This window comes from Trachurus japonicus, chromosome 12 (assembly GCF_045865225.1).
Source record: "Trachurus japonicus isolate A0001 chromosome 12, Traja_1.0".
NCBI lineage: Eukaryota > Metazoa > Chordata > Actinopteri > Carangiformes > Carangidae > Trachurus > Trachurus japonicus.
This window is the reverse complement of record NC_140918.1, coordinates 14,741,323-14,757,338: the sequence shown is the minus strand read 5'-3', so window position 1 is coordinate 14,757,338 and position 16,016 is coordinate 14,741,323. Positions and strand designations below refer to the sequence as shown.

At 41.4% G+C, this 16,016-nt stretch overlaps 1 protein-coding gene across 4 annotated transcripts in view; it reads right to left on the bottom strand.

Annotated features, from left to right (window-relative positions):
* Window positions 1-5,840, bottom strand: part of LOC146977279 (mediator of RNA polymerase II transcription subunit 13-like) — a 78,041-nt gene extending 72,201 nt beyond the window's left edge. For all 4 annotated transcript variants that reach the window (XM_085793383.1, XM_085793384.1, XM_085793385.1 and 1 more), the window contains exon 1: window positions 4,086-5,840. In XM_085793383.1, the coding sequence (XP_085649509.1) occupies window positions 4,086-4,157 (72 nt within the window). In that variant the 5' untranslated portion in view covers window positions 4,158-5,840. The remainder of the gene's footprint in view (window positions 1-4,085) is intronic.
* Window positions 5,841-16,016: the final 10,176 nt, after the last annotated feature.

The following is a 16,016-nucleotide window of genomic DNA, read 5'->3' as shown; positions in this document are numbered from 1 at the left end:
TGGTAACTCATACATCTAATCACATGTTTTTTGTTGTTTATCAACTCATCAATACACAATAATATATATTTATCAGCTAGTACTAGCTTAGCTTCAGGTTGCTAGTCAGGCTCAGAGCAAAATTTAAGATTTGAGATCGTCAGATAAGACCTGGCTTTGTGTGGGAAATGTTTATTGCTCAAAGTCAGGTAAGAATAATAGTGGTGTTTTTGTTATCACTATTGACACTCAGGTATCATATGAACACTGAACACTGAACACTGAACAAAAAAATCAAGCGATACACAGCCCTATTAAACTCCGACTCCACCAATTCTTCAGCTCAGCAGCTCACGACACACTTCATCCAACCACTGCCTCTTTTTCATCCCTAAGCACCCTTGCAATATCCACTACCATTAATAATGAGGAAATGCAAACAGCCTATATTAAAAAGGCACCATTCCTGATTACCTGCTTCTTCTTACAAGCCTCGGCCACTCACCTGCCATAAATCAAGACACTGCCGTTAATGGTATTCCCTCAGCCACATCTCTTAGCACTTTATTTCCGTGCCAGACAGTGGCATCATTATTATACATGCAAGATCTCTATTGGAATACAGTTTGGCTAATGAGCACCTCTTAGTTGATCACATTAGACCTTCACTTGAGGACACTTAATTACCATTGTTGCACGCCACGCGCCACTGTGGAGGGGACGGGAGAAGTCCTTTAATTAAGGCCTCTGCAATCTACCTGTGTTTGTACTGCTCTGCATCCTCAGGATATAGGTTGTATTTGCAGCCCTTATGAAGGCGATAAAGCATGTGGTGCCTGTGTGTGTGTGTGTGTGTGTGTGTGTGTGCACGTGCACGTGAGTGAGAGTGGGTGGCAGATTTAGTGTGTGCATGTGTGTTTTATTTGTGATACATATGCTTGTGTGGGTATGTGGGTGTTTTCTTTTTTTGGTGTTGTTGTTTTTTTTTTTCCTGTCTCCACGTCGATGCTTGTGTTTGTGAATGCACCTGTGTGTGTTTGCCTGTGTGTGTGTGTGTGTATGCGTGTGCATAATATGACGGGTGTTTGAAGTTTGTCTCTTGAGTCTGGATGGTTTACAATGTGCACAGGACACACACACACACACATGCTCAGAGGCTTCCTGTGTCGTGAGGCTCTTAACTGTCTCCTCCTTGCATTTCATAATCAGGCTGGGACTCATTGTTTTAAGAACCTGCCCAGTCCACAGAAAGATGACTGTTCTCTCGCTCTCTTTCTTTCTCTTTCTCTTTCTCTTCCTTACTCTTGATTGCGTTCCTCTCTCTTTAATTTTCTCTCTTGCTCTGTCTCACTCTTTCGCTCTTGCTCTCTCAAACAGGCTGAGGCTAGCAGTCAGGAAATGCACATCAGTCATAATACTTTCCTAAAATGAAAACAGATTCCGCTGCAGTCCTTCAGCCACTCTCTCTCTCTCTCTCTAACTCTAACTCACCCCTTCAGCTGAAAACATTCCTCTGTTTCTCCTCCAGTCCTCCGCCCTTCTCCTCCTCCTCCTCCTCCTCCTCCATCGCTACTTCAACTTAAACTCACCCGCTCGGGTCTCGTCTCCCACTTACAAGGGGTCTCGTTTGCTTTCTGTCACAGATGGATGATCACCAGCACACGAGACAGTTGTTTTGTGGGCTGTGTGATCGCGACGATCTCAAGTATCTGACACCGGGCCTCACAGAAGGCATGGCAGTAATCTGCTGCGCCCCCATAAAGCGCCACAGTATGAGCACTTATGCCTTCTAAGGTACTTTCTATTGATGCAGGTTGCAATAACAGCCAGTAAATCAGTGCAAGCAACGAGGTTAGTGCATGTTGGAATGCTGTTTAACAGGCTGTCAGACCAGAGCGCTCACTAGTTTACCCACAAGACCTTTATGTAAGCACAGAGCCGATATGACCTGAAGGACAAGGCCAAGAAATATCCCACCTTAGGGGCTGCTCCTTTCACCGCTGAGACTCTAAATCACCAGGTTAGAGTAATGAGTATTATCACTGTCATATTTTTTAGTCAATAAAATAATGACAATTACACTATTAAACAAAGCTGGCATCTTCTTATTGCTACAACTGTAAGGTAATTCATTAACAATTACAGCGGGTGAATGCTGTCAGAAATCTAGCCACAGTTATTGATATAACATCAAATCTGTTAAATCATGTTCTCTAAATCAAATAATGAACTGTTTAAGCTCTAAACAAAGTAAAAAGTGGTTAAATGCAGGAAATTACATCATATTTTTAAATTCCTTTTGATTCCTTCACAATAAAAGTGCTTCAGCCTCCGCTTGTTAAGCTCGCGGCACACATCTGTCTCATTCTCGGCATCAGGATGCAATCTGCATCTCCGCATCCGTCTCATCTTGTCTCTTTGTCTCAGTCGTACCCTCTAACCAGGACACTCGGCGTGTCATTAGCGTTTCGCTCTGTCTTGGATTTCTGTGCCGGAGCCCTGCCAGTGAGTAACCGCTGTGGCACCAGCCAGTCATAAATATTCTCAACAAGCCAACTGATGGATGGTCTCTTTCTCCCTCCCTTTGAAAAGGGATGTTCACAGGGCCAGCACGGCGGCCAACAACGCCACGGCCAGTAAGTGAAAGCTTTCCTTTCCCCCCCCCTCTCTCTCTCTCTTTTTCACTCCACGAGGGAATAACCTCGACTGAGACGTAATCTCAGTTTTCAGCTGTGAGGTGACACACTGAGAGAATTTCAGACGTCTAATAGTGGAGCGCTGCTTATATTGGTGTCACTTTTGAGTGGCTCTAGATAGGCCTATACTATTTTAATTTCCTCACTCCCTTTGCAGTCACAAAATCACTGAGATTCCTGAGAACTGTGAGTTGCTTTACTGGGAATTTTTAAAGATTTCTGCAAGCTCATGAATCCTCACCATGTGACACTTGTTTATTTAGCTTCAGTGTGTAGTGTAAAACTATCCGGCTGTTGCTGCTGCTGCTCCTGCTGCTGCTGATGGACAACCTGCATGATCACCTTAAAAAAACTAAAAACAGCCCTCAGGATTCCTCCGTTGTTGTGGTTCTCAGCAGCCTATGCCTGACTTCAGTGTACTGCATGCCTTTCCACTTGGCTGCCTGTTGTAGTAGGACAGTTAACTCACTGATTGCAGGATGAGAACTGTGAAAACACTCTGCTCAATCTTTTCCACCCTCAAAAAGCAGCCACTTCTGCAAAAAAAAAAAAAAAAACGACACTGCCCGTGGAGTCAAAAAACACCTTTTTCAGATAAACTGAGTGTGAAAGTGCTGTTTCCGCTGTGTTCTTGATACATGTTGCCGTCTGTCAGAATCTTATTAACCTGCCTTTTCTCTGTGTGAAACAATCATATTATCAATTTTTTATTGCCGAAAAGGAAAATGTTCCTCGGCTCACACACTCACACAAACATCTATCTCCCCTCCACTCTTGTAATTCAGAACCTCATGAGTAATTAGCTCAACACATCACACTACTGTTTGCTGGAGATCAGAAAATCTCTTTCTCTATTCTCTGGCTGCAGAAATATTTGACAGAGGCAGCAGTACGCCTTCTCTCCAAGTTAGTTGCTTGGCAATGCAACAGAGTTCCAGCTAGATTTCCAGTGAAATTATTATTTTAAAAGGGAGGGGGGATAATGGCCAGAATGGGAAAAAAAATAATGTTTACCTATTGTTTATCAGCTAAACCCGTGCCAAAACTGCAAACACATGCCAAAATAATGTGCCAGTTTGCTTTGGGAGCATTTGATCCTTGTATTTGAATCATTATGGGAGATGTTTTGGGTTGAAATCAGATAATAAAGTGTTGTTATTCTAGTGGAATCAAGCCTCTGGGTTGAGATATTTTATTATTACAGGCTTAGTGGTGGAAATGTGGTGCTTTTTTTTTCTTCTTCTCCAGATCACTAACCCGTGTTAATGATTGCCTAATAACAACACCAGCAATTGGTTCACCTTTGTACAGCAGACACATTTAAGCGTGCCTCCCACGGTCTTATGACTTGTCGATCACAACTGGCTGGCGTGACTGTGATTGGAGCGTGATTTATTAGAGATACTGTACCAGAGAGAAGATGTTGGAGTGGCAGTCCTCAAGGCTTGCCCCGTTAGCCACCCAATTCGCTGTTGTAGTCATAATCGTCCGCCGTTGGGGTCGTCAGTGCTGGGCATGTCGAAATCCTACATCGGTATCCAACACCGAGCAGGGAGCTGACAAATCGGTTTCCCTTTTTTTTTTTCTTTTTTTTTACGAGTCTGCCAAAACAATCAGGCTTCTAACCTCACAAGAGCTCCAGATAATAGATATGTCGGGGAGAAGGGGGGTGGGGGGGTGGGAAAAGGGGGGGTGGTGGTGGGCAGAGGAATGGGCGTATTCAAAAAGAAGTGCAGAATGCATCCATGAAGCCCCCCCCGCCCCCCGGACCGGTTCGCAGATCTATAATGTTGTGATGTTGTAAATCCAAAAGCGTGTGTGTGCGGCCGATCAAAACATTGTTACAATCCAGGTCAGGCGGCTCCAAATGTGATCATTGTCAAAGGCGGAGAACTGCACTGTATCCATTTCAATCCACACACAGGAGGGGAAGATCAGCCCGTTTCCATATCAGTCCTTCCGCTGGTAGTTTCATCACTAAATGAACATAATCCATGAGAAAATGACTCCTCTGTTCCGCGCACAGGGGGCGGCCCCCAGAAGGAGAAATAAGGAATCAGAGTCCAAACTTCTTCTTATTTATGTTTTTTTTTTTTGTGTGGGGGAGGAAGGGGAAGGGGGGGTGATCTCTAATAGGCGTCCGTTGCCTGCAAAACAATTAAGTTAGAGCCGAGACATTACGCGCAGGATATCTGATTCCGTCTGCTCCACAAGCTGATGCACCACTTGTGATAGTTTTCGAGAATTGCATGAGCTATTTATAGCCCTTCTTTCTTACCACAACCGTTCCTCTCTCACAATGTAGCCCCGTGTACCGCCTCACACAAACAGGCGCTGCGAGCAGGAATGTTTAATCCCTCTGTTGCTCTTGAATTAAACGGACCGCAGACGAGAAGGATCTCTTTCTTTAAAAAAAAAAAAATGAAAGAAAGAAAGAAAGAAAAAGAAAGGAAAGAAAAGAAAAGAAAACCCCCTCCAGTGGCTCCCTGCTCCGTGGCAGGGCGGACGAAGTCGAGCGGGTTCCCCAGTACAGAAGAAAAAAAAAAAGCCCGAATCATGAGTCAAAGCGTTCAGACAAGAAAAACTATTCTTACACTCCACCAGCAGGAAAAACGACAAGCAGGCTTCTGTAGACGGAGGTTTGAAAAAATCCTTCCTTCCTTTCAGTTTTATACCATTACGAAACGTCCTCTCGCGGCCACAACAGCCTCAATCTTGCACAAAAACACACACACACACACATACACACACACACACAGCGAGGGAGAGAGCGAGAGAGAGAGAGATCTCATGTGATTTTTCTCAAATGCACAATTCAAGCAGAAGTGACAGTCCTCGTCTGGCGCCGATGTTTGACATAAAGACTGTGTTGCATGCCGCAGAATCTTTCTTCATAAACCAGCTCGACATTTAAAAGCATGTCCTCCTCCTCCTCCTCCTTCTCTTCTTCTTCTTCTTCCACCACCTCTCCTCCTCCTTCTCCTCTTCCTCGAGAAATGCTTTGATTATTGAATTAAATCCGTCAATGTGTGCGCGTTGTCCTCAGCCGGCGACTCCTTCCTCATTGTTTATCTCCCTCGCAGCGGCGGAATTATATTGGTAAATAAGTGGAAGTGCGGTGCGCCGTAGCCTGCCTGTGTCATTCTCACCCTCTTGTGTCTGTTTGCTTTACGCGAAGCACCGCTGTAGCGATTTTTTTTTTTTTTTTTTTGCCTCCTCCTTTCGCGCACGATCGTCCAGCCCACCGCGTATTGTAATGTAATGGCGGTCGGAAGCGTACTACCGAGACTCGCCTTCCCATTTGGCCAAGTTTGCCCTCACGTGATCAAAGTCTGGGATTACAGTACTGTTTAGTGTCTTTGATATGAGAGGAGATGCGACGCTGGAGAGACGTCGTGCCAGTGGCGCGCGCTTGGCACTCGTAGGGATTTCTTTATTGTTGTTGCGCTCTTTTTTTGTTGTTGTAGTGAAATGCGACCTGAGTGCTCCCTCTCTCTCTCTCTCTCTCTCAGTCTGTGGTCATCTGCCTGTTTGAGTGCTTGAAGAAAGATTATATGATGTGTGTGTGTGTGTGTGTGTGTGTGTGTGTGTGTGTGTGTGTGTGTGTGTGTGTGTGTGTGTGTGTGTGTGTTTTATCACTGCGGGGTGTCATTCTGTGATGCATTGGTTACATAATGTAACTGTGTTCTCACAACAGAGGATGTGACAGACTAGAGGTCAGAATGACTTACTGGGCTCATACTGTTTCATAAGAGAGGGTTATGTGGGTTAGTCTTACACTCAAATATAGCACATCAAAACTGTTGGTGGTCTTTATTGTAAGATAGTTGATATATTTAGTGATTCAGTTTGAACTTAATTTAAAAATACCTGCAGTTATCCAAAGTCAGGAATTTAGAGATACTGAGGTCAACCCCTAACCAACCAAAGGTCTTTTTTTTTTTTTTTTAGATACAAGTTGTATTTCCAGTTTTGTGAAAGTTGTATTGAAAGGTACACAAATAAATATTTTGATAATAAAAAAAATGTTAAAATATGCTTCAAATTAAAGGCCTTATTTGTGGTGAAAAATCCACTTTACAGCTCTATGGCGCATTTTCCACCTATTTATTTTGTTTGTGTGGTCCACAGCTTTATTGTTTAGGTTCACACCCAGAGCTCTGATCAGCCCTGAGTTCTGAAATACCTCTGAGAAATGTTCACTACACTGATACAGCACCAAACTGCAGGGTGCGTTACAGACAGACGCTGTCTGTTGAACATGTTGTTGCACTTAGCAGCTTAAGAGGCAAACATTTACTTCAGGAGTCAGTGGAGAGCAAAACAAGATGGTGAATGATGGATTTACATTCTAACTGAATGTTAATTAAAGGTGACTTTCTGTTAGTGTTGTGGTGTTAGCTCAGATTTTTGCCCCCAAGTGGCCAAAAACAATAAAGCAACGCAGGTTTTGAGGTGAGCAGTTCCTCCAATGAAACTCATCAAAAACTTAACAAGTCTAATTCACCTGTCCCAGATCCTTGTTCAGACTTTCTCTGTAATTATTACCAGATGACTCAGTTATTTTTCCAGGACATTATTAGGAAATTACAGGCTGTAAAATACACCATTACAGTCATTTTCAAATTCTGCCGGAGAAATACTGAATTATATTGTTGGCCTATAGGTAATGAAATTTAAATGTGCTGGAATCAGCTTTTAAAATGAACTACGTGTGAGGTATTAACTGCAGAATATAAACTTCCCACAAGGTTTGCGAAACCACCCAAATTCTCAGATAAAAAATAATGAGGTATGACCTCGGTGAACTCTGTTGTTGCAAATTTATTACAACTTTAATTGATTTCAATTGCAATTTGAATCATCCAGTAAAAAAATTGTGTTACATCCCCCTGACCTTCCAGACATGTAATGCACACCAGATTTGTAATATTTGCGTTGTAGGTAGACGGTGCTGTTGGAGGTTTTATAAAAGTTGTTCTGTCTGTTCTCCAGGATAGCAGGTGGTGCCGTTTGAAGCTGAACAGTAAAGGATTATTAATACAACCACAGTTTCCACTTGAAGAGACCACACAGGAGTCAGTGCATCAAATATTTGTGTTATGATCAATCATTTATCAGACATTGTGTGTCATACATACTGTATGTATGCACTATACTCTTTGTGCTTGTGTTGTCTTTGTTTGTATTACAAAGGTAACTGCATTATCTATTTCTGCAGCTTTAAATCTTATGTCTTTACATTTATTAACTTGATTCTCTTTCGACCAGTAAGGGAGGACTATTATCAGTTGGATACGACAGAGTGCTTCACCTTCAATGTACTTTTAATCATGAATAAACAGGAAAATGAGATGTCAATAGCTACAGACCTTTGAACACGCTTTCCCAGAGGTCTTTAAAATGATTCAATAGTTTGTTCAATTTTTTTCGGTTTCTGTTTATCAGTCAATAAGCTTTTTATACCTCAATCACATTGTCCCTCTCAGAAAAATAAAATTTACAACGCTGAACTTAATAACTCTTCTCATTTGAAGTCATAAAGCTGCAATGATTTTTAAATGCCCAACACTGCGTGAAAAATACCCAACCATTTATCCCATTATCGGGCTCTCTTTCCGAGGATTTATTCCGCATGTCAGTGTATCGGCATGAAGATTCAGCTGAGACTATGTTTAAAACTTAATTACTAACAGACAGTGACAAATGAAGTTTCCTCTCCCTGCCAGGTTTTTGCATGGAGTTCAGTTACAGCCCGTGCAAAGAATAACACTGCTCTCTAGGAGTGAGATGTTGTCAGCAGCAGCAACAGCAGGTATAAGGAGAAGTGTCATGTAATGAAAATCTCCGACACAAGCTGAGGATGCAGCTCAAATGTTAAACACTGCAGTTTACAGGAGAGGAAAGAAATTATGTCAAAATTGTTCTGTACGACTCTATTTGTAATATGCAAATAGTTGCTAATTACTGACAACACAGATAATGAGGTATTTGACTGTCATTGTTTACCTGACTGATGTCTTCTTTTTGTTTTTCAAAGTGATTAAATGGCATTTGAGCGAGTATAAACTGCATGATACTCAGGTAAATGATGATGCAGGACCTTTATTTTTATGCACTGATGGTTGTATATTTTCAAAGGGAGACATTTGGACGTCAACCCACCGTCATGTGAAGTGTATAAGCTGATGCACAGTGGCAGTGGTTTGATTTCTTTTTCATAATTTATGGGTTGTTTCAGCCTGAATACAACATCATACATACAGCCCATGATACACAACCTCTAATTGTAAATCTAAAAGTGAGCTATTTACAGACAACAGTATTTTCCTTTTGCGGCTATATATCCTGAGAAAAGATCATCATATGCTGACACATCCAGTCCATTATGATATAAGCACAACTATCACATGAATCATTTCATACAGGTTTATGTATGTGAGGAAACAGCTTGCAGCTGGTACATATTGCCACAGAGAGCGAGCCTTCAGTCCGGCGATTCCTCTTATATCTGAAAAGCGGGAGGGGAGGATATGAATCAGATGGATGAGCGAGGGCTTAGCCTGGCGGTTATTGATCCCTTTGCTCCAGGAATGATCCAGGCCTCATTTGAAGCCCCCACCAACCCCCAACCCCCCTTTTGTTCAATACATCCTTAAAGGCTTTGAAAAGACTCTCGCACACAGTTTGGCACACTTGGTGTGGAGCTGATAGGATGAGATGCTATCAATTTGAATAAATCTATCTCAATATGCCACACATTTCCCCTCATCAGGCCCCCACTGGCTTCATCTGTGTGTGAGGAGAAAAGATGCATTACTGCCCTGATTGGAGATAATATGTTTGTCTAGACAATGTAGACTTGTTCACAATGAAGTGGATGGGCATTTGTGTGTTCAATGGTGGGGCAGATTATGTACATTCATATATTCAGGTCTTTTTTACAACACATAAAACATGTTATTGTAAGTTACGACACTTGTCTTGTAATTTTTTGACCCGATTAAAATGTTGTTTTGCTTTGTCTGCTGGTTAGTTGTATGGAAAGCTTAGACTTTAACATTTCTGAATAGTAGCCAATATTAAAGAAAGCAAAAGTCAACGTTTGGGGAAAAAAAAACTTAAAAACAATAACAAACTGGTTTTGCACGTCTAGCATGCTGATTTACAGTGGAGATGGTGCAACCATTAGCCAGCTTAATCATTAATGTGAAATTGAGAGTGGCTACTATGGCATTTAAGAATAATTTAAAATGCAAACTTCAAGAAATATATCAGAGGGTCAGGTTTAATCAGATTTTGAGCATTGCCAAAAAAAAAAAAAGACCTTACAACTGTCATGTGCTGCAGCTGCTAAACATTGACAAGCGTGGGAGCATATTTGATGGCACCTTTTTCTGACTGAACAACGCCCACTTTAAATTTGTGAGAAATAAACAGACAAAAGGAAATTAATAGGAGAAAAAAAACTATAAAATATAAAATAACCCATGCTGTTCCACAAAAAATGGTTGTGTTCTTGTCCAGTCTCATCCCTCGATCACAGTTGGACTATGATGTGAAAGCCTAACATTACAAATAGGCTGTGATGACAAACACTGCTCTACATGTTTCTCTAAATGTTTTGCATTCAGCTAACTGTTGGAGTGCTCATTATTAATTTAGCGTGAGCATATTGCAAGTGATTATGCTTGCACAGACATCGAAGGATGTTTATTGTTCATACCCAAAGAGGGATGTGTCTCTTTTAAGAGCAAGCAGTGTCCTCACAGTATCTTCATTAGTGATTGATGGATCACCGTCCACTAAGTTAACACACACACCTAGCAGCAAATTCTCTCCATAAAATCTGATGAGAGTTTCTCCTCTCTTCGCAGCTCCAATACCTCTCTGGCATTTCCTGGAGCGCGGAGAGTCTGGCTGAGAAGAATAGATGGTGTGCATTGTAATGAACATGGGCTGACACCGCCTCATCCATCATTCTACCCAGGAAAATTATATCAGTGCCAGAGAAAGAGAGAGAGAGGGAGAGAGAGAGAGAGACTTTAAATCACAGAAAGTCTACAGGTCTAACTCTTCGTAGACTGTCATCGGCTCATTGTTGTGTTTTAACTGCCCAGTCCACTTCTGCCTTTACTGTCAGAACGCTAGCCTACTGTCTGATGGCTTGTCTCCCTGTCACTTTATTGTATCTCTACTGTAACTCTCTCAGTGTTATGCTACCTTGAATCTGCGTCTATCTGTTCCCTATTAAACGCTTGTTGTATTGTGCCTATCTGCAGCAGCCAGACCGCACTCTTTTCTTTTTCCTGAGGTGGAAGCTGTGACTGACACTTATTTACATGACTGAGTAATTTGTGGAGTTGTAAGTTTTTCTTTTGCTACAGCATTAACAGCTGTTTATTTACCAGTCTTGGCAAGAGCTTCTGCCATTGTTGCATTTTACAAGGCAGGAGGTTGTAATACGTCCGCTGAGCAGCTATTTCTTCGTGACAGCCGGGATGCAATGGCAACGGTTGCCAATGCCAACCGATAGTGACGACACAGATCAAAAGGGCTAGCTGGTTAGCATGCTATACAGTAGGCCTACAAGAAAAGAAGTCATAGGCTATGAATAAAAGAGAAACAGGAGAGTTGCTTTCCACCACAATGAAGTTTGATAAACTCATAACATTTCTTCAAGGCTGGTGAGGAGCTGTTGAACATGTAGCATAGCAAAAGGTGAACAAAAATCCTAGTTAAGCCCAAGCTGACATCTATAAAGTAACACTAAATAACTATTTTACAGTAAAAATACAGTTTCAAAATCATCTTGACATGTCAGAATGTAACCCCTGCCCCGCTATCGACACTGCGCCCCTTACTGTCCTGGTATTGCACCATGTAACACCTCTCATTTAGCTATAATAACTAGCTAGCTCACTATTCTCTGTATGTTCATGATGGCAGAGGCACAGAAGAGACCATGAAAGACCTTGGTGTCAGAAGAGAAGAACAAACGGACCAGGACTAAACTAAGACTGGCTATTTACTCATTGGCGAGAGCTCAGAGGAAAAAACAGGATAGTAATGCATCTTTTGTTTAGTAGTCAAGTGGGAGTGTCAAACTCATTTTAGTTCAGGGGCCACATACAACCCAATTTGATTTCAAGGGGTCCGGACCAGTAAAATGATAGCATAATAACCTGTAAATAACGAAAATCTTTCTCTTTGTTTTAGTGCAAAGTAAGATGTTTACAGTTTATGAACAACAGTATGAACAACCATTGAGGAAAAATACATGTAATCAACAATATTATGTCTTCTAGGTCATTTTCACACAATATCCCGTGGGCCGGATTGGAGCCTCTGGCGGGCTGGTTCTGGCCCACGTGCCGTATGTTTAACACCCCTGACCTAGACACATTCAATTAACGATGATATTTAAAAAGTAAAAATGACCCTGCCAGTGTGTTGGTCTTTCAGTTGGTCCAGTCTGAAATATCTGAACTCTTAGATGGACTGGAACAGCATTTTGCACACACACTCAGACATGGCCCCAGAGGATGAATCTTACTGACTTGGTGATGATCCCTTGACTTTTCCTCTAGTGCCACCCTGGCATCTCTGAGACCACTGGATAGATGGATCCTCTGTGATGATGATACTCTCTGTCTGTCTGTCTGTCTGTACTACATCCAGTATAATTCATCCTCGCACTGGTTTTTGCTCTTGCGTGATTTTATGCACACTTCTCAGTGCAGCCGACATTTGTCTCCAGGCACTGAAGCATAATTTAATTACACTGAGTACTCGTGCGCTTTTTGAGCTTCTGAATAAGTCTTGTTATAACAAAGGTCACACTGGAGGTGACAGTGTGTTTTTGCGTACCTTCATGCGCAAGTCTGCCTGTGTGTCTGAGTGAGTCTGTGCGTGCGTGCGTGTGTGCACAGGTTCATCTGTGACTTGGAGTGATTCACTCAAGCACTGTGAAGACTGTTGTAATGGTGTTTCCACAGAATATTGATTTCACAATGAGCAGACGATGTCTTTGTAAGATGGCTTGAGAGATGGGAAATTAGATGTTATCTCATAACAACAGAGGATGAGGACTCATGTGGTGTGTTATCTGATTTTGGAATTATGTCAAGCTGTCAAACTCGCTGATACAGAGATGACGTGTCCTGCAAGCGTCCTCTAATGCTGCAGACAGGGATGATTACCACAGATATACTGCAACTAGTAAATCAAGTGTGAGACGGTAAACAAAATATAGATTTTAATTTAAATTGCAAATAGTAGCGTAAAGTTATGCAGGGTGGGACACAGCCTGAAGGTTAGAGCAAGGCCTTTAATCCCCTGTTGCCCTAGTAAACCTCCTCTGTGGCCACTATAGAAACCTGGTTGTACTGCATATTTCAACCTGCAAGTAGGAGAATATAGCCCAAGCTGTGTGCAGCGCTTTCATGTAGAAAGATTACCACAGATAGTGTGCTTTAAGTGACCAGCCAGCATTTCCACTTGGCTGCACCCTCTGATGCCACCTGAACAGAATTCAGTAGGAGCCTTCAAGCTCCTCATGCATAATGTATTGCTGAAGGTCTGCTCAGTTTTCATGTTCTCCTAATTCATTTCACAAAGAGAGAGAGCTCTGCCAGCATCCAGAGCACACAGCCTGTATCGCTGCACACTGTCAAATCAAGAATCACCACTTCTCCTCTGACAGTTTCTTTGTTGAGACAAACGCTGTTGTGTTGCTTTTTGTTTTCTTTTAATCTTTAAAGAGGAATATTAAACCAATACGTATTGATCCGTAAAAATCAGAATCCCTCCATTAAAATGTCAATATAAAGGCTGGTATTTCCAAGTATATGCGGGTGTTGGTTTAGGTTAAATTATCAGTCACTTAAGCTTAATTGTGTGTATCCTCTGAGTTATACTACATGATTCAGAATCAAAAACTCTAAATAACCTGTTTATCGTTTTGTTCTGACAAGTTTTAATTTATTAGATGAATGGAGCACTTGTTTTTATTTTCTAGAGGCAGAATTTAAGAATAAATGACTAACTGTACAATACCAATTACCCCACTCAAGGGTAAAGACCTTCGTCAAATCAACATAACAGTGTAATACAGCAGAATTCTCCATGCTCTTTGTCCTCATGTTTCAGAGACAGAAACTGATATTTATTAGTTTAATGCTCAGTGACACGGTTCTGGCCTTGCCCTTCATTTTTTTTGTTTCCTCCCCTTATTTCTTTTGTGCGGTGATTTGATGTGCCGTGATTGTCTTTTGTTTCTCTTCTGCTCACAGCATAAAATCATTCATGAAAATCAATCCAAACACAGCCCGCTCTTCTGTTTCTCAAAACGTAGCCTTCTGCTGACCTCAATAAATCGACCAGTGAGCGTTAAACATTTCAGTTAGTGCCCTTAAAGTGGCCTTTCCACAAACATAGTCCTTCACTAAAGAGGGGGGAATAAGAGCCGTGACACAGAGAGCAGCATGGTAACCACTGTTGTAGTATAATAAGATTATTGCCCATTACTAATGATTGTGTCAAATCATTTCAGTTTATATCATTTGAAGGGTAGAGTTCCTGTTCAGTGCTCTTTTTTTATCTGTGAGTTACACAACCTTCAGATTTGCAAATTGAGCTCAGAGCAACAGTTACAATCTCTGTTTTTGCTCACAGGAAGTCAGTGACATTGTGCTTCCACAAAATTTGTGAGTAGTGAGCAATTATAATAATGGCCAATAATAATATGTTTATTTAAAAGTTTAGTGCTTTGACAACGAAGCAAAGGTAATAATAGGAAAGAGGAGGACAATTTAAAGAGAAAATAATAAAAACAAATACAGGGAGTTGACACATTAAAAAAGCAATAAGATTTTTTTAGAAAGGGCTGTTAAGGGTGTTGAGGAGTGATTTAAAAGAAGCTACTATTTCTGGTCTCCTCTGGCAGGTTGTCCCAGAGTCAAGTGGCCCTGATGGCAAAAGCGTGGTCACCTTCCCATCACCACCCAATTTCAGCAAGCATATTAAAATCTTATAATTAATTCTAAAACAGATAGGGAGGTGATGAAAAGAGGCAGGGACTGTGACACTTAGTTAATGAAAATATGGCATATGGTAGATTGAACAATATTATTCATGATTTTGGGTTATAAAGTTTTTTAAGTTAGTTACTGTGCTATCCAACAACAGTAGGTTATTCAGACAATCCAAAACAGCTAGAACTTCAGGGTCACAGGGTCTTGTAGGAAGGCAAATGTGTGTTATCCTCATAGAAAGTAAAAGAGCCCTAGCAGCATTCAGTGACTCGACCAAGTGGGAGTATGTCAACGGAAAACAAATGCGGACCTAAAAATGAACCTTGCGGTACACCACAAGTAATGTGAGTTAGAGAAAATTAGCAATTACTTATGGTGACTGTCTGAGTAAGTTCTTTCTAAAAGTAAAACCAAGTAAAAACCAACTAAAGCACAGTATATCTTTTATGCCAGTGCAGGCTTTTCATAACTGTCAATTAAAATTGCATTTTCTATCCTCTAAGCTGCTAAAAGGAAGTACTGGTTACCTCTGAGAGAGCTGTTTCTGTGTCATGTAAAACTCTAAAACCCAGACAAAAACTGCTCAAAGGTTTCATAATGACACATAAAAGCCGAAAGTTTGCTTCAAAAAGCAAAAATATACAAATTCAATATGATGAATTATATCATGCGTGCACTACAGAACAAGATCCACATCTGTCCACACCCGTTATTCCTTCGCTATAGGGCTGCAGCTTTATGCCGCTGTTCAACTGCTTAACATTTCACAAAGTCATCTCCTATATCGTGTGCTCTTAGACAGCAGTTATTATGTAGTTACCAAGTAGATCTCACTCTGTAATCCACACACAGCACAAAAGCAGTGAAGAAATCAGAGTTCATGTCTTTTCCATTGAATTGCCTTTTAGCACCTGTTTCTTTGGTGGGCCGGATGCCTTTGAAGAAGCAGGTGCTTGAGAGAAACAATGGAGACCAAAGACTCAAAGCCAAGAGCATGCCGCCTCCAATCGACAAGTTTACAAACCTTAAACACTGGGTTCTGTAAGAGGACGCAGAGAAGTTGCCATAAAGTGCAGCGGCCTTCATCGCCAGTAGCCTACTGGATTACATTTTGTTTGTTATTATAGAATATTGGGCAGCATAGCAGGCCTTAAATGATAATCTATGACTGAGTACATGGGGTTAAATGAAATATAATATTTGCAAGAATCAAGCCCAAACAAGGCAACTCAAGTGAGAGGTCTATTTAAAAGCCATGCTCCTCTGCTTTGTACTTATATGGGCCTCACAGTTAAAGCAAGAAAAG